Source organism: Manis pentadactyla, chromosome Y (assembly GCF_030020395.1).
Source record: "Manis pentadactyla isolate mManPen7 chromosome Y, mManPen7.hap1, whole genome shotgun sequence".
Taxonomy (NCBI): Eukaryota; Metazoa; Chordata; class Mammalia; order Pholidota; family Manidae; genus Manis; species Manis pentadactyla.
The window spans coordinates 25,434,945-25,459,404 of record NC_080039.1 but is presented as its reverse complement, the minus strand read 5'-3'; the positions used below and the strand labels follow the sequence as shown (position 1 = coordinate 25,459,404).

General features: G+C 37.9%; 1 protein-coding gene across 3 annotated transcripts in view; it reads right to left on the bottom strand.

Moving 5' to 3' along the window:
* The window catches only part of LOC130682129 (probable ubiquitin carboxyl-terminal hydrolase FAF-X), a 165,969-nt gene that overhangs the window by 33,060 nt on the left and 108,449 nt on the right, over positions 1-24,460 (bottom strand). For all 3 annotated transcript variants that reach the window (XM_057496262.1, XM_057496264.1, XM_057496263.1), the window contains 6 exons: positions 14,715-14,823; positions 14,070-14,216; positions 13,133-13,279; positions 12,219-12,441; positions 9,511-9,731; positions 7,528-7,718 (listed from right to left, as the gene is read on the bottom strand). In XM_057496262.1, the coding sequence (XP_057352245.1) occupies positions 7,528-7,718; positions 9,511-9,731; positions 12,219-12,441; positions 13,133-13,279; positions 14,070-14,216; positions 14,715-14,823 (1,038 nt within the window). The remainder of the gene's footprint in view (positions 1-7,527; positions 7,719-9,510; positions 9,732-12,218; positions 12,442-13,132; positions 13,280-14,069; positions 14,217-14,714; positions 14,824-24,460) is intronic.

The following is a 24,460-nucleotide window of genomic DNA, read 5'->3' as shown; positions in this document are numbered from 1 at the left end:
ATAGGTTCAAATGGTTGAAAATAAGCCAAACTGGTACTATTTCATGACAAATGAAAATCGTATGAATTCAAATTCCAAAGTCCATGAACAAAGTTTTATTGAAACACAGCCATACCTCACTTACTTACATATTATCTATAGCTGCTTTCTTGTTACTGCGGCAGAGTTAAATTTGTGACAGAATGTTTTATCTGCAAAGCTAATAAATACAGGAACAGAGCAAAGAGAAAATAATACAGAACACCAGAGCACTACAATTAGGAAAATCCAGACTGTGAGAAAGTTTCCAGGGCAAACTACCTGATTTCCTTATTGATAATTGCAAAACAGCTCGAAAGCAACAGAATGAACCAAAAACAAACAAACAAACAAACAAAAGTCCACACTCAAATCCCAACTAACCAAGCTGCAGCACCAACACAAGAAAGGAGAAAGAAATCTGTATATTAAAAAAAAAACTTCTGGATTCGAGAGGAAGATGACAGCGTGAGTAGGGCAGCAGAACTCTTCCCAAAACCATATATATATTTGAAAATACAACAGGGGGAGAGATACAAGCCGTGGCCGGATGGAACCCAAGCACTCCCCCGACCCCAGCCCACCAGCGGGAGGAAAGGGGTCAGAGTTTGGACGGAGTGGAAGCACAGGATTGCTAAATAACCAGCCTTGGTAATCCACACCACGAGCACAGACACACATTGCATGCTGTGCCAGATATTAGGAGAACAGAAAAGTAAAATCTGCGAGTGGTTCCCCGCAGCCAGAACTCCTGGGACAAAAGAAAAGAGTGCTTTTTGAAAGGGACAGGAGCTTCACAGCTGGATGGAATCGTCTCCGCACACTCAGCCCAGCATCTGGGAACCCCAGGGAACTTCAGGTACCCTCACCCCTGGGTGGCAATGCAGCTCCAAAGTCCCTCATGGCGATAAGCAGCCTGCCATGCACTCCCCCTCATGTGAGGGCCTGGCAGAGCAGGCTGGGAGGTGACCACGCCTACAGCAGCCACCCAGAACATCCTCCCAGCACACAGCCATGCAGGCCAGACCAGGGTCCGCAGCTGGCGAGCAGATGCCCGGTGCAAGCAGAGGCGCAAAGGGGCGCCGTACTCGCATGAGAGCACACCCAGCTCGCCTGCCTCTCCCCAACAGGGCTCTGGGATGCCCTGCCCGCCGCGGCTCAGGGGAGTAACCTGTAGCCTGTTCCCAGTGTGTGGATAACTGTCACAGGCAGCAGAGGAGGGAAGGGCAACCAGCAAGCAGTAAGGGACCTGGTTTTCTCCCAGCTGACACATGTGTCACCTGCCTGTGACCACTTTTATCACCATGAAAAGGCAGAAGAACCTTGTCCAGTCAAAAGTCAGTCAGACAACCTGAGAGGGCCTGCTGAGATAGATATAACAAATCATCCTGAAAAAGAATTCAAAATAAAAGCCATAACCATGCTGATGGACCTGCAGAGAAACATGCAAGAGCTAAGGGATGAAGTCCGGAGGGAGATAACAGAAATGAAACAATCGATAGAGGCCTTAAGAGGAGACTAGGTGAGGTGCAAGAGGCCATTAATGGAACAGAAAGCAGAGAACATGAATACAGAGTAGCAGAGACAGAGAGAGATAAAAGGATCTCCAGGAATGAAAGAATATTAAGAGAACTGTGTGACCAATCCAAGCGGAAAAATACTCGCATTACAAGGGGGGTACCAGAAGAGGAAGAAGAGAGAAAAAGGGAAAGAAAGTGTCTTTGAAGAAGTAATTGCTGAAAACTTCCCCAAACTGGGGGACGAAATAGGCTCTCCAACCCTGGAAGCCCACAGAACTCCAAAAGCAAGTGACCCAACGGAGACAACACCAAGACACATAATAATTAAAATGGCAAAGATCATGGACAAGGACAGAGTATTAAAGGCAGCCAGAGAGACAGAAAAGGTCACCTACAAAGGAAAGCCATCAGGCTATCATCAGACATCTCAACAGAAACCTTACAGGCCAGGAGAGAATGGCATGATATATTTAATGCAGTGAAACAGAAGGTCCTTGAACGAAGAATACTGCATCCAGCTCGATTATCATTTAAATATGAAGGAGGGATTAAACAATTGCCAGTCAAGCAAAAGCTGAGAGAATTTGCCTCCCACAAACCACATCTGCAGGGTATTTTAAAGGGACGGCTCTAGATGGAAGCACTCCTAAGGCTAAACAGATGTCACCAGAGAAAATAAAATCACACCAAGGAAAGCAGACCAACCAAATACTAACTAAAGGCAAAAAATAAAATCAACTATGCACAAATGCAGTCAAAGGAAACATAAAACAGTACACATCAAAACACCTAACATGTAAAGAATGGAGAAGTAGGAATGAGAAGGGAGAGAAATAAAGAATTATCAGACTGTGTTTATAAGAGCTTAATAAGTGAGTTAAGTTAGACGATAAGATAGTGAAGAAGCTACCCCTGAACTTTGGTAACCACGAATCTAATGCCAGCAATGGCAGTAAGTACATACCTTTTGACAAGCACCAAAATATAAACAGACTGAATGCACCAGTCAAGACACAGAGTAATAGAATGGATAAAAATACATGACCCATCTATATGCTGCTTACAAGAGACTCACCTCAAACCGAAAGACATACTCAGACTAAAAGTCAAGGGATGGAAAAAGATATTTCATGCAAACAACAGGGAGAAAAAAGCAGGTGTTGCAGTACTTGTATCAGACAAAATAGACATCAAAACAAAGAAAGTACCAAGAGATAAAGAAGGACATTACGTAACGGTAAACGGGTCAGTCCAACAAGAGGATATATATCCATTATAAATATATATGCACTCAATACAGGAGCACCAACATGTGTGAAAGAAATACTAACAGAGTTAATGGAGGAAATAGAATGCAATGCGTTCTTTCTAGGAGACGTCAACACACCACTCCCTTCAAAGGACAGTTCCACCACACAAAAATTAAGTAAGGACATAGTGGCACTGAACAACACACTAGAACAGACGGACCTAATAGACATTACAGAACTCTACACCCAAAAGCAGCAGGATACATGTTTTTCTCAAGTGCACATGGAACATTTTACAGAACAGACCACATACTAGGCCACAAAAAGAGCCTCAGTAAACTCAAAAAGACTGAAATTCTACCAAACAACTTCATAAGACCACAAAGGTATAAAACTAGACATAAATTGAACAAAGAAAACAAAAAGGCCACCAACACATGGAGGCCAAACAACATGCTCCTAAATAATCAATGGATCAATGACCAAACTAAAATAGAGATCAAGCAATATATGGAGACAAATGACAACAACACAAGGACCCAAATTCTGTGAGATGCAGCGACGGCAGTTCTAAGAGGAAAGTACGTAACAATCCAGGCCTGTTTAAAGAAGGAAGAACAATCCAAAGTGAATAGTCTAAAGTCACTATTATTGAAATTGGAAAAAGAACAAATGAGGCCCAAAATCAGCAGGAGGGACATAATAAAGTACAGAGAGGAAATAAAACTGAGAAGAATAAAAGGATAGAAAAATCAATGAAAACAAGAGCTGGTTCTTAGAGAAAATAAACAAAATATCAACTGCTAACCTGACTTTTTAAGAGAAAAAGAGAATCTCCACATATAAACAGAATCAGAAATGAGGAAGGAAATATAACAATGGACCCCAACCCCACAGAAATACAAAGAATTATTAAAGAATACTATGAAGATCTATACAATAACAAGGTAGAAAACCTCGAAGAAATGGACAACTTCCTAGAAAAATACAACCTTCCAAGACTGACCACGGAAGAAATGGAAAATCTAAACAAACTAATCACCAGCAATGAAATTTAATCAGTAATCAAAATTACCCAAGAGCAAAACCCCCGGGGCAGATGGATGCACCGCAGAATTTTATCAGACATACAGGGAAGGCATAATACCCATTCTCCTTAAAGTTTTCCAAAAAAGACAAGAGGACGGAATACTTCCAAACTCTTTCTATGAAGCCAGGATCACTCTCATACCAAAACCAAGCAAAGACCCCACTAAAACAGAAAATTACAGACCAATATCCCTGATGAACATAGATGCAAAAATACTCAACAAAATATTAGCAAACCGAATTCAAAAATACACCAAGCTGATCATACACCATGACCAAGTGGGATTCATCACAGCAATGCAAGGATGGTACAACATTTGAAAATCCATCAACATCATGCACCACATCAACAAACAGGACAAAAACCACATAATCATCTCCATACATGCTGAGAAAGCATATGACGAAGTTCAACATCCATTCACGATAAAACTCTCAATAAAATGGGTAGAGAGGGCAAGTAGATCAACATAATACAGTCCACATATGACAAACCCACAGCCAACATCATACGTAACAGTGAGAAGCTGAAAGGCTTCCCTTGGAGATCGGGAACAGGACAGGGATGCCCACTCTACCCCGCTATTCAACATAGTTCCGGACGTCCTCGCTGAGGGCAATCAGACAAAACAAAAAAAATACATGGTGTTTAGAATGGTAAAGAGGTCAAAACTGTGACTCTTTGCAGATGACATGATATTGTACGTGAAAAACCCTGAAGACTCCACTCCAAAACTATTAGAACTAATATATGAATTCAGCAAGGCTCCGGGATACAAAATTACTACACACAAATCTGTTGCTTTCCTATACACCAATGACAAACTAGCAGAAAGAGAAATCAGGAAAACAATTCCATTCACAATTGCATCAAAAAGAACAAAATACCCACGAATAAACCTATCCAAGGACGTGAAAGACCTATACCCTGAAAACTACAAGACACTCCTAAGAGAAATTAAAGAGGACACTAACAAATGGAAACTCATCCCATGCTCTTGGCTAGGAAGAATATGGTCAAAATAGACATTCTGCCTAAAGCAATCTACAGATTCAATGCAATGCCTATCAAAATACCAAAAGAATTCTAAAACGAACTGGAAGAAATAGTTCTAAAACTCATATGGAACCACAAAAGTCCCTGAATAGCCAAAGCAATCCTGAGAAGGAAGAATAAAGGAGGGGGGATCTCGCTCCCCAACTGCAAGCTCTACTACGAAGCCACAGTAATCAAGACAATTTGGCACTGGCACAGGAACAGACCTACAGACCAGTGGAACAGAACAGAGGGTCCAGATAATAACCCAAAAGGATATGTGGTCAATTAATATACGATAAAGGAGCCATGGACATACAATGGGGAGATGACAGCCTCTTCAACAGCTGGTGTTGGCAAAACTGGACAGCTACATGTGAGAGAATGAAACTGGATTCTTGTCTAACCCCATACACAAAAGTAAACTGGAAATGGATTAAAGACCTGAATGTAAGTCATAAAACCATAAAACTCTTAGGAAAAAAACATAGGCAAAAATCTCGTCGACATAAACATGAACAACTTCTTCATGAACACATCTCCTCGGGCTAGGTTAACAAAAGCAAAAATGAACAAGCGGGACTGTATCAAGCTGTAAAGCTTCTGTACAGCAAAGGACACCACCAATAGAACAAAAAGGCATCCTACAGTATGGGAGAATAACATCATAAATGACAGATCCGATAAAGGGTTGACATCCAAAACATACACAGAGCTCACACACGTCAACAAACAAAAAGCAAATAATCCAATCAAAAAACAATCTCAGAGGAGCCAAACAGACAGTTCTCCAAAGAAGAAATTCAGATGGCCAACAGACATGAAAAGATGCTCCACATCACTAGTCATAGGAAAAAAGCAAATTAAAACCACAATGAGGTATCACCTCACACCAGTAAGGATCACCACCATCCAAAAGACAAACAACAACAAATGTGGATGACTTTGTGGAGTAAAGGGAACCCTCCTACACAGCTGGTGGGAATATAAATTAGTTCAACAATTGTGGAGAGCAGTGTTGAGTTTCCTCACAAAACTCAACATAGAAATACCATTTGAGCTAGGAATTCCACTCCTTGGAATTTACCCGAAGAATGCAGCATCCCAGTTTGAAAAAGACATATGCATCCCTATGTTTATTGCAGCACTATTTACAGTAGCTAAGAAACGGAAGCAACCTAAGTGTCCATCACTAGGGAATGGATAAAGAAGACGTGGTACATATATACACAATGGAATATTATTCAGCCATAAGAAGAAAACAAATCCTGCCATTTGCAACAACATGGATGGAGCTAGAGGGTATTATGCTCTGTGAAATAAGCCAGGCGGAGAATGACAAGTATCAAATGACTTCACTCATCTGTGGAGTATAAGAACAAAGAAAAACCTGAAGGAACAAAATACAGAAACAGACTCACAGAACCCAGAAACGGCCTAACAGTTACCAAAGGGAAAGGGACTGGGGAGGATGGGTGGGAAGGGAGGGATAAGGGGGGATTATGATTAGCATTTATAATATGTGAGGTGGGGCATGGGGAGGGCTGTACAACACAGAGAAGAAAAGTAGTGACTCTATAGCATGTCAGTACGCTGATGGACAGAGAGTTTAATGGGGTGTGGGGGGGGACGTGGTGAAGGGGGCTGTGTAGTAAACAGAATGTTCCTCACGTAATTGTAGATTAAAGATACCAAAAGAAAAAACAAAAATACTTTGGCCAACTGCCTGCCATAAATGGACCGTGGGCCTGCTTGTAAATACAGTGTTAAGAAAAAAAAAATTAAACAATCCTGTAAATTTATTTCAGTGACGTGGGTGCAGTGATATTAAGGAATTTTTATTGAGGTGTGATAACAATATTATGGTATGCTTATTAAAAAAACCTTATACTCAGAACAAAGTAAAAACTGAAGGAACAGAGCAGCAACACTCACCTAACCCAAGAATGGACTAACAGTTATCAAACGGAAAGGGACTGGGATGGATGGGTGGGATGGGAGGGATAAGGTGGAAAAAGGGTCACTAAGATTAGCATGTGTAACGTAGTGGGGGGGGACACAGGGAAGGCAGTATAACACAGGGAAGACAAGTAGTGATTCTATAGCATCTTACTATGCTGATGGACGGTGACTGTAAAGGGTTATTTGGTGAGCAGTTGATAATAGGGGAAGTCTAGTAAACTACAATGTTGTTCAGGAAAATGTACATTAATGATACCAAAAAAAAAAGAAAAAAAAAAGCACCTTACACTCATCAATGAAGAATAAAAAACAATGTCTAACATCTGCTTTAGAACTGTTGAATCCAGATGACTATATTCTAGTATTTTGTTTTTGTGCAATGCACAGGTTTTCCATATTAAAAAGTTAAGTATATCTTAAAGTAAAGAACACTGCTTCTCTTTACTGTGAAAATTTTCTCCTCCTCCTTTTGGAGTAATTGTATAGAAAAAACTCCAAATATACATCCAAATATTTTTTTCTATGCTGTAGGAAAGAGGACAGTCTAAGAGGGTTTGAACATGTATTTTAAAGTTAGTATATTCAAACAAAAAAGAGAGTTTAAAATACTGAGATTTTGAGAAACTACAATTAACATCTATCCATTAATTACCTGAACTCTTTCCAAAATCCTCTGGGCACAAAGTATGGTAAACGAGAAGCAGCTAAATGACCAAAGATGACCTGAAGGTATCTTAAGACACCAATATTGTACTCTTTCTGATCTTCTGTCTTACTTAATGCTGGTTTGTCTTCATATTGTTGAGGACATCTAAAAACATCATCTCGCGGATCAACATTACTCTACAAACCAAAGAACATAATTTGATTAGCTAACCTCAATTTACAAGTAGAGCGAAGCTGAGACAGATACAAACAGTGGAAGATCTGCATTATTTTGTACTCATATATCTAAACCACAGAACTTTCAACTTACTAATATTGGTGCTTATCCTGGCAATTTCACAGATGAGTTATTAAAAAATAGAGTTATTAAAATATACTAGTATAATGTAACAATCAAAGATTTAGTTGACCAGAATGGACTGGAGACAAATGAATGCTTTCTCATCAGACAAAAGAGACAAAAATAGAACTTTCGGTAACAAAAATATTTAACCTTCCCATAGTTTTTCTCCAACATTTCTCATGTAGAGACAATGCATTCTTCATAGATTATATGAGTTAAATTATGTGACATGATTAGAATTGTTAACACTGGATAAGTACAGCCATTCAGAGTACTGCTGGTATAAACAGCATAAATCGAAGCTCTAAAGCTCTTAAGCCCTCTCTATAAAGCAGAATTTGACTACTTTACAGAGCGCTGAACATCTCTGCTCTGCTATGAGGCCTTCTTTACAGAAGTAAATCTCACATTTGCCTTTGAGAAGCTCACAGTTCATAAAAAAGAGTAAATAGGCAGACAACTAGAAGAATCAAAAAGCACAGGGTGTCGAGTAGCAAAGGTGGAATATCTAGTTTCGAATTTCATCTTTTGTCTGAATTAGTCTCCTTTTGCCAAGAGGATGAGCGATCTCTATTTATCCTTAACCTTGTACCGTCGCACTAAACTGGGCTACTGAAATAGGATCTAAATTCAAATCTTTTTGTCAAATAGTGGTCCTCAACCAGGTACTGGTATAGTCACCATATATGGAGATTCTTAAAAAGGTAAACCCAATGACTGGATAGTGTTATTTATAAAATCTGAAAAGAGTGAAAGTAGATGTGTGTTTCAGAATCTAAGTGATGAGCTATATAATTTGAGAAACAAACTAGTTTTGGCTACAGAAATGTAATAACAACAGAAGAACCACTTACTACAATTAAAGTAGAGAAACACAGGAATAAGGGAAGAACCATTTCTACAATTAGAATATTCTCTACACCTTTATGAATTCTGAAAAACTTGTATAAAGGAAATAAAAGATAAAAATAGTTTCAACATAAATACAACTGAAACTTCAGAAGTTTTCCATTTGTAAGAGACACATGAGTTATATGTACTCTGATCTTCTAAAAACTGAAAATCTAACTTTTGTGTTTCTTTTTTCTACTCTGGAATATGCTTGGTAGGTAGTCTGATTATTATTATTATCTAATACTGTTAACAGACTGTGTAGCATTATATAAAGTAACGAATGCATTTGCTTCCTTATGAGAAAATTGTAATCTGAAAAAAACATTAAGAATATCCTAAGAATAAGCACAGACTATGGAACTGATAATACACAAGGTTAATAAATTAAATGGAATAATGTACCTTAAAAAGTTGAATGAAAATAAACTTCAATTATTTGTAAGTGATTGTTTTTCATTTTACAAATACCAAATATACCTACCAGATTGCAGACATGATTACATTGAAATGCTGCTGCTTTAAAAAAGAAACAGAAGTTGTGATAAAGATTATCAACTGCATTTTATAAGATGGTAAGTATAGTAAATCAGAGATAGTAGCTAAGAGTACTGTCCTAATATCAAATGTAATTCAAAAAACTCTATAAGAAACACAATACTCTGAGAAAAACTGTATCTGGTATCAAGGTCTTGAAATATAGGGAAAGAAAAAAGAATTCATAATTAAAATTACCTCGTTGTCCTGCTTCTCTTCACTGAACATGTCATCATCTATATCACTACCAGTGCCTTCAACTGCAAGAATACTGTTCCTGATAGGAGGAATCATGTATAACTGCTGGATCACAGAATTCATGTAACAAGTGGTACCAGCATTTTTGAGGCCCACAAATCCTTCTGGAGGGCGAGGTCTAACAGGTGGTAGGTACTCCCACTTAGTAAGTGCTTCACAAGCTTAACGAAGAAGGAGAAAAGGATTCTCATGAAAGCAGTAATTTAGTCCACTTGCAGCTATGCTATGATGATGATGATATTAGGATATTCAATCATTACCTCAGCCACTTTGAGACAGTACTCTAAATTTTTATTTCAACACTTAACCATTACATAGGTACGTCCTTACCAGAGCCTATGGTTTTACTGTTATTAATTCTGTGACACTCTTCTCAGAAAGTCATTTAAGATGGTATAGTAGTAAATTTGTGTTTTCTTTTTCATTTAAGTACCTTTAATTCGTTGGGATCAGAACTTTAAAATAAATCAAAATGGCATATAGCTTTCTAAGTCTTAGTTATGATTCCAAATCACAGTGTCAAAACCTCCAAGTGAATCTGTTTGCCGGCTGATAAAACAGTAAAAGAAAAATTGCTTTGCTTATACCCACTGTCTTATTCTCAGGATGTAACTGTATAGTGCATTGGAAAGGTTTTGTGAAAACTGTAGATCATTTCATATCCCTTTCTGCCTACCATAAAACCAAAACAACCATCAATCACTATCTTGAAGATGGATTGCATGATTTACAGCACAGTGAGCTGCAAATTATGTAGCCAATAAACAGATCTATTACTAATACATCTAATGCGCTGATAGATATATTACTAAGTGCAAAACTAGTGAAGAACACTCTATACAGTGCATTACTGTTCCTGTGTTAAAAAGACAAACACTGAACAAAGAGACATACATATGTACAATTTGCACTGAGACAACTCTGAACCAGGAATGTTGAATGTGTTGGAAGTTGATAGATTTTAATAATCTAACCACAAAATTCATTAAGCTGAATAATTTTTTTAAATTAAGGTTATCGTTAATACATAATCTTCTAAAGGTTTCCCATGAGCAATATTATGATTTCAACATTCACTCATATTATCAAGTACCTACCACACCCCATTGCAATCACTGTCCATTAGAGTAGTAAGATGCCACAGAGTCATTACTTGCATTCTACATGCTATACTGCCTTGCCCATGACCCACCTATACTGCGAGTGCTAATTACAATGCACCTTAATGCCCTTCTCCCTCTCTCCCCACCCTTTTTTCCCAAACCCCTCCCTTTGGTAATTGCTCGTCCCTTTTTGGGAGTCTGTGAGTCTGCTGCTGTTTTGTTCCTTCAGTTTTGCATAAACTGAATTAAACTAAAAAAAAATTTTCTTTTGAAGATTTACTCTCTCTATATAGATTCCACAGCATAGTAAGTTTAGCTAGAAACTCTAAAGTGTGACTAAAGCGCTCAAGACAAAAAAGATAATTTGAGATGTTCTTAAAGGTTACTATTAATACTGTTACTCTTTTTTCATTAAGCTACTATTGATATACACCCTTATGAATGTTCCACATGAAAAACAATGTGGTGACTACATTCACCCATACTATCAACTACCCACCCATACCCCATTGCAGTCACTGTTCATCAGTGTAGTAAGATGCCAGAGAGTCACTACTTGCCTTCGCTGAGCCACACTGCCTTCTCTGTGACCGCGCACACACCATGTGTGCCCATCATGATACCACACAATCCCCTTCTCCAACCCTCCCTGCCCGCACTTCCCTCACCCCTGCCCTTCGGTAACTACTAGTCTCTTCTTGGAGTCTGTGAGTCCACTGCTGTTCTGTTCCTTCAGTTTTGCTTCGTTGTTACACTCCACAAATGCGCACTGCAAGTACTCTTAAAGATTTATACTAAATACTACTGTGTATTACATTCTCAAGCCTTGGTTTTTCTCTTAAAATTAAACAGACTTTAGGTTCTTACTTTCTGTTTTTTTAATGTACTCCCTCCCTTTTGAGTTTCAGTTCTCTTAAAATCTAACATGGACATTAACCGAGAACGTAATGAAAGCACTTAAATATTATCTTTGGCACACTGATATTCAGAAATTTAACTTTCTCAGGATGCAGATTAAAGTAACATTAAGCAATCTGTAAATGAAGGCTTCATAATCTTTTCAATGCAGACATTTTTAAGTTTTAAGTATTAAATTCTACACCATAAAATGTGGCTTATTATTCTGGAGACTGGATTTTACTTCATCTGAGATGAAATAAAACATTTTACCTAGTTACCTGAACTATCTACAGTAAGGCATTTAAATATACATGTGAAAATTTTCTGTATGAAGTTTCTCTACATATAATGGTCTTAATTATGTATCTGATTACTAGAATTACTGAACTAATTACTTGTTGGTAAAAACAAATGAACAAACAAACATACAGACCTAAGTTAGACACTTCTTTGTTGGTGGTGGTGGTGGTGGTACAAGAAAAACAATTTTAGTCAGAAAGCCAACCAGCTGAGAAGACGGTGAATTAATGTCCTAAAGCACCATCTTACTAAGTTAAAACACTTTCTAAAAGATAAAAACCCAGACTTTTAAACATGGAAATATTACCTACCAGGAAAAACAGCTTTACAGGTTACAATACTTACTAGTTATTGCTGTGCCTATGTAATACATTTCAGTCAAACAGTCTCCTATCTGTTTGAGATTTCTTACACAGCCAACAGCTAATGCTACGAGTAGTTCAAAACCAGCACTGATGGTAGCCGGTGAACTACATACTGGGAGAGCCTGTTTAGCTGGAAGTTCCCCATTTCTCATACATTGCAGGTAAACTTTGGAGGCAGTAAAGATGAAATCATCAATTAATTCCTGAAGAGTTTGAAAAAAACAGACACATACAGTTAGTAATAATAGATTTTTTAAAGATAAAACATTCCTTGGGAAGAACTATTTCTACAATCATCTGACAGAATTACATATCTCGTTACAGAGCAAAAATGATTCATATTTTCAAATAATAAAATTCTACTTCAAAATACTATTTGCCCTAAATAGTAAACATACTTTTCCAGATACTTGGAGGTATTTTAAAAGAGCTGATTGTAACTTAATATATATTCTAAAGAAATGTACTCCTTAAGTCAAATATGAAATACTTATTTTGAATAAAAATAAAACTCATTTTTATTTTATTACGAGGCATACCTAAAAAAGATCTATCTCATCAAGGAAATATGTAAAAAATGAAACATCTTGAATTTTAAAACCTGCTTAACTAAAAAGCCTAGACTTTAACTAAATAGTAAAATCAAATGCTGCTTAGTAACTTTCTAAAGACTGTATCTGAATTTTGATTAGTTTAAAAATCTCTTGAAGAAAGGGAGGCATACATTTTTTAATTACTATAACTTTTATAGAGATGAAGATTTTTGTAAGGTATAAAGAAAGGGTCAAGACGATGTCTCAAAGACAAAGTAATTCTAAGCTCAATGAGGCAGGTTTGCTAACAAACATTTAAAAGGTCATAACAACAAGTTCTGCACCAGAATGTGGAACTTACTTTAATGAGATTAGCACCTCCTTTTTCACAACCAATACGATACTTCTTCTCAGTTGTTTGAAAGGCCAGTAACTCTTTTGTTACCCCAAGATGGCCTTCCAAGATCGGCTCTTCAACACCAGTTTCATCTGTATTTTTAACATTATCCTGCAAAGGGAAAAACAGTATAGGCCAAACCAGAAAAGAAAGAACAAAAGAGCTAAAGGGCAGTGACTTCTCAGAAGTAATTTGCCCAAACCACTCCACTCAGGTAGTTTATTTCTTCTGCAGAAATGTCTCAAACCGAGAACGTAATGAAAGCACTTAAATGTTATCTTTGGCACATTCTACCGCACATAAAATCAGCAATTCTACCGCAAGAGGACCCTGGCAATGTCTTGAGATGCTTTTGATTCACTAAGGAACCACCTACTGCTTGATGAGGCAAAGTTGCTCTTCAGTATCTTATTATGAATAGCATAATTCTGCAAAGCAAGGAATAACCTGGGCTAAAATGTCAATGACATGAAGGTTGACAAGTACTATTCTAGAGGTTTATAAATCAGTAGAAGTATGCTAATCTGAGAGCCAAGAAGCTACACATTTCAAAACCATATGCAGAAATATATTCTGTATAAATAAAAAGTATAATGTGGTTAAATGCTAATGCAAATTCTACTCTATCAGACTCTTCAAACTTAAATAAGAAACTTACATATATCCTAGATGGAGGTTCAAACAATGGCAAGGTACTTGTATAAAACTAGTGGTACTTTTTAAATTCATTAGTGGAAAGCATGGATTTTGTTCAGTTTTAATAAAACACACATTATCATTATACATATTAACATATGTACAAAAACACAGATTTAAAAAATACACTTCATTATAACACGCTTTTAGTAAGGCAGTTGATTTAACAGTGACATAATAATAAACTGAGTATTATACAACTTACCCTAATTCTTTTGAGCCAATCAATTTCATCGTTGAGAAGAACATCAGCATTGGGTACATTAATATTGCTGTTATAAGCATAATTAAGAAGGTGTTGTAGAAGAGTGAAATAGTCATCTGAGTGTCTACCCGCCTCTCCTGCTGTGCTCTGAAAGGCAATAAATTGAAACAATATGAACTCGTAAGAACTCATAAGACTAAGTTCAGAATTCACATCGACTTTTTTAAAAATATGTATGTATGTATGTATCATTTTATTTTGGTATCTATGTATGTATGTATCTATTTATTTATGTATTATTTTATTTTGGGATCATTAATCTACAATTACATAAGGAACATTATGTTTACTAGAACCCCGCCACCACCAAGTCTCCCCGACATGCCCTCACATTGACTTTTTAAACTCAGAGATTTGGTAAATTAAGTGGCAATACTTCACATCAGTAATATAAAATAACATTTCTTAATTTATATTTTCCCCAAGTCATTTTTATCCTTAAGTATTTATAAAAAGCAGGAAAAGATGACATTATTTATTAAGCACAGCTGACTTACTTTTAATAAAAATGAAAACTGTAATTTCCTGAGTGTTTCTCATTTTAAGAATGAATTATATTCGTGAATCCATTAAAAAATGTCTCACCTCCAGAACGGTAAAGAGCAGAGTAATGAAGAAAAGCAGAGGCCTGTGTCCAATGCAACATCTGGTGCACATTAAAAAAAAATGTTCCTGTGCCAACTGACGAACAGTTCTGAAATAAAAACATTTTCTGTTTAATGTATTACTTTCATACAGAAAAACAACAATAAATCATTCCAACAGTGGGGGATAATTTAACAATAAAATATAAATTAACTCCTCCTTAGAGCTTAACATCTCTATTGCACAGTAAACCTTAACTATTTTTCACGGTATGAAACCTCAAATGGTAACCAAGTTAGGTAACAAATCACTAGGTTCGGGTCGCTTAATATTTAACCTCTCAGACTCTTTAATATGTACTGTGAATCAGGTGGGGCTGTGAGAAGGACAAGCAAACATGAATGAAACGTGGTCTTTATTTGCAAGATATCTTTGAAAACACCTCGTGGAACAATCTGGAAATACACGTAGGGATACATAAAAGGTGACGTTTATAGTAAGCACTCTATATCTCGTTTTTTGGCCTCCCACATAACTCTTTTTAATGAACTGTGCTGTGAAGCAAACGACTTGTAGAAATTCCATATAGGTAAAGCTAGTCCTGATATTCTACACATTCTATACTCAATTCAGAAACTCACAGGGAGAGACCCAGTTGTCTACATTTTATATTAAGCAATCCCAATGACTCTGATGTACAGCAAAGTTTGAGGATCATCTGAATATTTTATTGTAGAACATCACCTCTTTGGAAAGGTTTGGGAAAATCTGTTTTATTCTTAGTATCAGGAACTTCAACTAATTTGTATTTATCTGTATGTTTTTAAAAGACTGTATAACATATTATCTCTCTGTAATATCATATTGAGTTTACCCCCATGGTACCAGAACCTACAGATATGAGGTTGACAAAGTTACCAAAGTGGTAAACATTACCTGTTTCCAGGCTAGAGGTCTGTGTCTCCCATTAGAAAATGATAAATTAAAACTTCTGAAAATTTAGGAACATACTGAGTCCTCTCATCATGATAAAAACAAAGGCAACACTATCAGTTTCAAATCTATTTAATGGGTAAAGGACAAGTGGAAAAGCATTTGCAAACAATACATATAGTGATAACCCTTTCTTTCAATAGGCAGCTACTTGGAAAACACTGAGTACACCTGGTCCAGCAACAGCCAGTCTCACTTGCCTCTCCTTAAAATGTCAGCCCACTGACAACTGTGCAAATCTGCCATGCCCCATCTCCGCAAACTACCTGCTTTGCTCAGAGACTGTGCCTAAGTGGCAAAGCTCTCCCTTACTATTTGAAGTGACAAATTCATTTTGTCTTTTTATATCAGTTATTAAGTAGTAATCTCACTAATCTTTCAAAAGCAAGCTATTCCAGACTTAATGTTGAGTCTGCAGCACCAAGAACAGAGTCCAAGACTGAGTGAGCGTCACAAATATGTTTCTGTCTTCTTGCTAGCTGCTGAAATTCTGAACAAATGCGTGGTCCAAAAGAAAGGATTTTAAATTCTATGTATTAAACTCCCTGTTGGTTTCACCTAATTAGTGAAGTATTTCCTGAGTGTCCTCATAAACCCAAACTGTAGACAATTACAAGGAATTGACAACATCCTTAAAAACAAAACTAAAAACCCCAGAATAATACCACCCACCACCAACAAAACCCCTAACACCTAGGAAGCCAACTTAGAAGGCTAATGTTCTAGAAGTATTTTAATCAGAAATTTTTTTCCCAATGGGCTAAAACATCATCTTCTTAAATGAAAAATTCTGAAAAACACTAATCAGTGCTCAAAAAATGAGAGAAGCCAAACGGCAGAGCAGAAGGCTCCAAGCTCCTTCCCTCCACAGAAACATAAAGCACTAAAAATTGTTAGCATTCTGGAAAACAAGCCTGAGACGTTCAGTTTATACCTCAAGTCGATTCCCAAAAACATACACAACATACAATAACGTAACAAGAAAAACAACAAAACCACAGCTAAAACAGATACTCTATGAAGTATCTGGAATCAAAATGTCATACATTTCAGATGTCTAGTTTTCTACAAAGAGCCAGGAAACTATGGTCCCATTCAATGGATAAAAAACAAGTCAACATATGTCTATAAGAACAACCAGATGGCAGACTTTTAGACAGAGCAATTAAATGGCTGTCTGAAGGATGCTCAAAGAATTTGAGAACAAGAAAAGAGAGATGAACAAAATAAAAGTATCAGTAAAGTGACAGAGAACAAAAAGAAGCCAAGGGGAAAACTTTGTGCCACAGAAATTTTTTAATGTAATCTGACCACGACCTTAAATGAGAAATACACTGCAGGGACTGAAAAACAGGCTTGAGCACTTGATACTTAAAAAAAAAGTTGGGAACATGAAAACACAACAGTTGTAACGATGTCAGGAGCAGGAGAAAAAAATTAATGAGTAAAAAGTGAACAGACCCTAAAGGCCACTGTGGGACACCACCAAGTGAAACAACATATGCACTGGTGGGATTCAAGCACAGAGGAAAGAGGAAAGCAGGAAGGAGGTTATTAGAGGAAATTGGGGCTGAAAATTCCCCAAATTTAAATAATAAAATGGACACACATTTGAAGACCTTAGTGAACTCAAAAACACTTATATGAAGCACACTACATTCAAACAATCAAAAGCCAAACAAAAAGAGAATCTTGAAAAGAGGAAGAGAAGGATCTAGTTAGGTACATGGCATTCTCAGTAAGTTTTCAGTGGATTTTCAGAAGGCTGTTGACAAATGAAAAGTGCTGAAAATTCTACACCTGACAAAACTGTATTTCATATGTGAAGGAAGAAGGTGAGACATTCCAGACAAATAAAAGCTGAGAGTTTACAACTGAATCCGGAGCTAAGAACATTTCTGTACCTGACACCAACAGGATTCCTATGTAATAACGGAAATCACTTTAAAGAACTAAACTTCCCAAACCTTAAAGAGCTCTGCAGAGAAATCTAAGACAACTATGAGACAAACACACCAAGAGGAATCTCAGCCTCTGATACCAACATCTCCAGGAGACAATAAACACAGCCAAACTCAACACATAAATGTAAAATATTACATTAAAGGGTCCATTTACCCCAAATGATGTATGTCCAGCTTAAAAAGAAAAGACACTGAAAGAAAAAAAAAATGGACAAAACAGGTGGAAGGAAAACAGCAAACATAAAACAATACAGGCACAGCAGAAATGTTAAAATTACCACAACAGCAATTTAAAGCACATAGAGTAATACTAAGGACGCAAATGAATAAAACAGACCTGTGAAAACACAGCAGTGTAAACAGAGCAATGGAAAGTATAGAACATAACCAAGCAAATGTTAGAGATCAAAACCAGTGTAACAGAAGAATGGCTGTATTGGGCTGATCGAAAGATTGAATAACTGAAAAAACTATCAGTGAAACTGATGAAATGTCAGCAGAAGCTCTGAAAACTGAAATGCAAAGATAAAACAAACATGAAACAGTTAATGTGAGACGAGTACAAAATAAGAAATACATATCTCATGGAGGTAAAGAAACAAAAAAGTCAAACAGTAACAGTGGAAAGGTGTCCAAAATTAAAAACAGAACAAAAAAACTGACAGAAACCAAGAACGGTAATATGAAAATATCTACATGTAGCTACTTCACATTAAGTATAGAAAATCAAAGGAAAAAGAAAATCTTGAAAGCGTTAAGAGTAAAAAAACCTTACCTATAGAGGAGCAATAAGAGTTACTTACCTTGGGCATCCCTTCTGCAGCCATAAAAACAAGAAGAGAATAGAGCAAAATATTTAAAGTTTGGAAAGAAGAAGCCCCACCAACATAAATTCTTTATGTAGCAAAAATTTTCCTTAAATGTGAGAACGAAAAAAGGTTTTCAAACAAAAACTGATGGTATTAGTTGTGGATAGACTTGTCTTGCAGAGAATGTTGAGAAACACTTTAAAGGAAGGAAAACGATGTAGCTCAGGAACTTGGATCTACATAAAGGAAGAGCATTATAGACAATTAAAACATTAAGAAAAAAATAGTTCTTATTCATACATAACAGGTAATACTGTCAAAATATTAATGGAACAGTGAATTGGACTTCCGGCTCAAGATGGCAGCATGAGTAGGACAGCAGAAATCTCCTCCCAAAACCATATATATTTTTGAAAATACAACAAAAACAATTATTTCAAAAAGATAGACCACAGAATACAGTACAACAGCCAGGCTACATCTACATCTCCGAAAACTAAGCATCTCACAAAGGCAATAAGATACAAAGCCGTGACCCGGCAGGACCCAAGCACTCCACCCACTCCAGCTTGCCTGCGGGAGGGAAAGAAGTTAGAGTTGGGAGGGAGTGGAAGCACAATTCTATTAAATAACCAGCGCTAGTATTCTGCACCGGGAGCACAGACACACATTGCATGGTGTGCTGGACATTAGAGAAATGGAAGGGTAAGGTCTGAGACGGAGACTGTGAGCCGGTCCCCACAGCCAGCTGCTCTGGAACGAGAGAGAAGTGGGTGCTTTTAAAACTCTTAAAGGCACAAGGGCTCAACAGCAGAAAAAACTCGTCCAAGCATCCTCAGCCTAGCAGCCTGGGAATCTTGAGGAACTTCGGGCCCCCTAAACCCCTGGGCGTGAAGCAGCCCTGAAGACCCTCACAGTGGTAAGCAGCCTGGCATTCGTTCCTCCCAGCCGGCACAACAAACAAACCGGCTGACCCGTCACAGCTGAGGAGCAGCCGGAGAGCGGCCCTGCTCACAGCAAGCACAAAGTCTCCTCCCAACGCCCAGATAACTGGGACAGGCAGAAGCCGGAGCAAGGTCCGGATGGCGCAAAGGGGCACTGTTCTCACAGAAGACACCCGGCGCAGCTGAACTCCCTGCAGTGCTCTAGGCTAGCCCAAGGGCTGGCTCAGCCCACGGCAGCTCAGGAGATTGTCCCAGAGTCTGGTGCTGGTGCGCAGGAAACCAGCACAGGCAGCGGAAGCCAGAGCAAGGTCTGGAAGGCACGAAGGGGAGCCGTTCTCGCAGGAGAACACACCCGCCGTGGCTGCGACCCCCTGCAGTGGCTCTAGGCTAGCCTGAGGGCGGCACTGCCCACGGCAGCTCAGGAGATTGTCCCAGAGTCTGGTCCTGGGGTGCGAGGAACTGGCACAGGCAGCGGAGGAAGGCAAGGTGACCAAAAAGTAGGAAGGGACTTGGTTCTCCCAGCTGACAGATGTGCCACCTGCCTGCGACCACTTCTATCACCATGAAAAGGCAGAAGAACCTTGTCCAGTCAAACATCAGTCAGACATCCTGAGAGAGAGGGCCTGCTGAGATAGATATAACCAATCTTCCTGAAAAAAGAATTCAAAATAAAAGTCATAACCATGCTGATGGAACTGCAGAGAAACATGCAAGAGCTAAGGGATGAAGTCAGGAGGGAGGTAACACAAATGAAACAATCCACAGAAGGCCTTAAGAGGAGACTGGAAGAGGTGCAAGAGGCCGTTAATGGAACAGAAATTAGAGAACACAAATAGAGAGAAGCAGAGGCAGAGAGAGAGATAAAAGGATCTTCAAGAATGAAAAAATATTAAGAGAACTGTGTGACCAATCCAAGCAGAACAATATTTGCATTATAACGGGTACCAGAAGAAGAGAGAAAAAAGGACAGAAAGTGTCTTTGAAGACATAATTGCTGAAAACTTCCCCAAGCTAGGGAAGGAGAGTCTCTCAACCATGGAAGCCCACAGATCTCCCAACATAGGGACTCAAGGAGGACAACACCAAGACATAGAATTAAAATGGCAAAAATCAAAGACAAGGACAGAGTATTAAAGGCAGCCAGAGAGAGAAAAAAGGTCACCTAACAAAAGGAAAACCCATCAGGCTATCATCAGACTTCTCAACAGAAACATTACAGGCCAGAAGAGAACAGCATGATATATTTAATGCAATGAAACAGAAGGGCCTTGAACCAAGGATACTGCATCCAGCACGATTATCATTTAAATATGAAGGACGGATTAAGCAATTCCCAAACAAGCAAAAGCTAAGGGAACTTGCCGCCCACAAAGCACCTCTACAGGGTATTTTTAAGGGAATGCTCTAGATGGAAGCACCCCTAAGGATAAATAGATGTCACCAGAGAAAATAAAATCACAGTAAAGAAAGCAGACCAACGAAATGCTAACTAAAGGCAAAAAATAAAAACAACTATCCACAAAAACAGTAAAAGGAAACACAAAAGAGTACTGAATAAACACCTAACATATCAAGAATGGAGGAGGAAGAATAAGAACAGAGACAAATAAAGAATCATCAGAGTGGGTTTACAACAGCTTAAGAAAGGAGTTAACTTACATGGTTAGACAGTAAAGAAGCTACCCTTGATCCTCTGGTGACCATAAATCCAAAGCCTGCAATGGCAACAAGTACATATTTATCGATAATCACCCTAAATATAAATGGACTAAATGAACCAATCAAAAGACACAGAGTAATAGAATGGATAAAAAAGCAAGAACCATCTATATGCTGCTTACAAGAGACTCACCTCAAACCCCAAGATATACACAGACTAAAAGTGAAAGGATGGTAGAACATATTTCATGCAAACAATGGGGAGGAAAAAGTAGGTGTTGCAGTACTTAGACAAAATAGACATGAAAGCAAAGAACGTAATAAGAGATAAAGGACGACATTACATGATAAGGGGGGGCAGGCCAACAAGACAATATAACCATTCTAAATATATACACACCCAATACAGGAGCACCGAAATGTGAGAAACAAATACTAACAGAATTAAAGGAGGATACAGAATACAATGCATTCATTTGAGGAGACTTCAACACACCACTCACTCAAAAGGACAGATCCACCAGACAGACAGTAAGTAAGGACACAGTGGCACTGAACAACACACTAGAACAGAAGAACCTAACAGACATCTACAGAACTCTACACGCAAAAGCGGCAGGATACACATTCTTCTCGAGTGCACATAGAACATTCTCCAGAATACACCACATATTAGGCCACGAAAAGAACCTCAGTAAATTAAAAAAGACTGAAATTCTACCAACCAACTTCTCAGATAATAAAGGTATAAAACTAGAAATGAATTGTACAAAGAAAACAAAAAGGCTCACAAACACATGGAGGCTCAACAACATGCTCCTAAATAATCAATGGATCAATAACCAAATTAAAACAGAGATCAAGTAATAGATAGAGACAAATGACAACAAACAGCACAGAGCCCCAACTTTTGTGGGATGCAGCGAAGGCAGTTCTAAGAGGAAAGTACATAGCAATCCAGGCCTATTTAAACAAGTAAGAACAATCCAAAATGAATAGTGTAAAGTCACAATGATTGAAACTAGAAATAGAAGAGCAAATGAGGCCCAGAGTCAGCAAGAGGGACATAATAAAGATTAGAGAATAAAAAAACAAAATTGAGAAGAATAAAAGAATAGAAAAAAAAATCAATGAAACCAAGAGCTGGTGCTTTGAGAAAATAAACAAAATAGATCAACTGCTAACCTGACTTATTAAGAGAAAAAGAATCTCCACACATACATGGAATCAGAAGTGAGGAAGGAAATATTACAATGGACCCCATACAAATACAAGGAATTATTACAGAATACTATGAAATTCTGTACGCTAACAAGCTAGAAAACCCAGAAGAAATGGCTAACTTCTTAGAAAAATAAAACCTTCCAAGAGTGACTAAACAAGAAATAGAAAATCTAAAGAGACCAATTACCAGCAACGAAATTGAACTATTAATCAGAAAACAACCCAAGAACAAAACTGCCGGTCCAAATGGATTCACCGATGAATTTTACCAGACATATAGAGAAGACATAATTCCCATTCTCATTGAAGTTTTCCAAAAAATTGAATACGAGGGAATACTCCCAAACACTTTCTATGAAGCCACCATCACTCAAATACCAAAACCAGGCGCACACCCCAACACAAATGAAAATTACAGACCAATATCCCTGATGAACATAGATGCAAACATACTCAACAAAATATTAGCAAACAGAATTCAAAAATACATCAAGAGGATAGTACACCATGATCAAGGGGGATTCATCCCAGGGATGCAAGGATGGTACACCATTAGAAAAATCCATCCACATCATCCACCACATCAACAAAAAGAAGGACAAAAACCACATGATCGTCTCCATAGCTGCTGAAAAGGCATTTGACAAAATTCAACGACCATTCATGTTAAAAACTCTGAACAAAATGGGTATAGAGGGCAAGTAGCTCAACGTTATAAAAGTCATATATGACAAACCCGCAGCAAACATCATACTTAACAGTGAGAAGCTGAAAGCTTTTCACCTAAGAACGGGAACAAGTCATGGACGCACACTCTCGCCACACTGCTTTTCAACATAGTACTGGAGGTCCTAGCCTCGGAAATCAGACAACACAAAGAAATAAAAGGCATCCAGATTGATAAGAAGAGCTCAAAAGGTCACTATTTACAGATGACATGATACTGTACATAAACAAACCCTAAAAGACTCCACTCCAAATCTACTACAATACCTGAATTCAGCAAAGTGGCAGGATACAAAATTAACACACAGAAATCTGTTGCATTCCCATACACTAACGATGAGCAAGCAGGAAGTAAAATCAGAAAAACAACTCCATTCACAATTGCTTCAAAAAGAATAAAGTACCTAGGAATAAACCTATCCAAGCAAGTGAAAGACCTATACCCTGAAAAGTACAAGACACTCTTAAGAGAAATTAAAGAGGACACAGAGAAATGGAAATTCACCCCATGCTCTTCGCATGGAGGAATTAATACTGTCAAAATGGCTATCCTGACTAAAGCAATCTACAGATTCAAAGCAATCCCCATCAAAATACCAAGAGCATAGTTCAACAACTGGAACAAATAGTGCTAAAATTGATATGGAACCACAAAAGACCCCAAATAGCCAAAGCAATCCTGACAAGGAAGAATAAAGCGGGAGGGATCTCTCTTCTGAAGTTCAAGCTCTACTACAAAGCCACAGTTATCAAGACAATTTGGTACTCGTACAACAACAGACCCACAGACCAGTGGAACAGGATAGAGTGTCCAGATATTAACCCAAACATATATGGCCATTTAATATACGATAAAGGAGCCATGGACGTACAATGGGGAAATGACAGCCTCTTCAACAGCCGGTTCTGGCAAAACAGGAGAGCTCCATGCAAGGGAATGAAACTGAATTACTGTCTAACCCCATACACAAAAGTAAATTCGAAGTGGGTCAACGACCTGAATGTAAGCCATGAAACCATAAAAGTCTTATAAAAAATCATAGGCAAAATCTCTTGGACATAAACATAGGCAACTTCTTCATGAACATATCTCCCCGGGCAAGCGAAACAAAAGCAAAGATGAACAAGTGGGACTATATCAAGCTCAAAGGCTTCTGTACAGCAAAGGTCATCATCAATAGAACAAAAAGGTATCCTACAGTATGGGAGAGCATATTTTATAAATGACGTCTATGACAAAGGATTGACACCCAAAATATATAAAGAGCTCACACACCTCAACAAACCAAAAGTAAATAATCATGTTAAAAAATGGGCAGAGGATTTGAACAGACACTTCTCCACAGAAGAACTTCAGATGGCCAACAGACACATGAAAAGATGACCTACATCGCTAATCATCAGAGAAATGCAAATTAAAACCACAA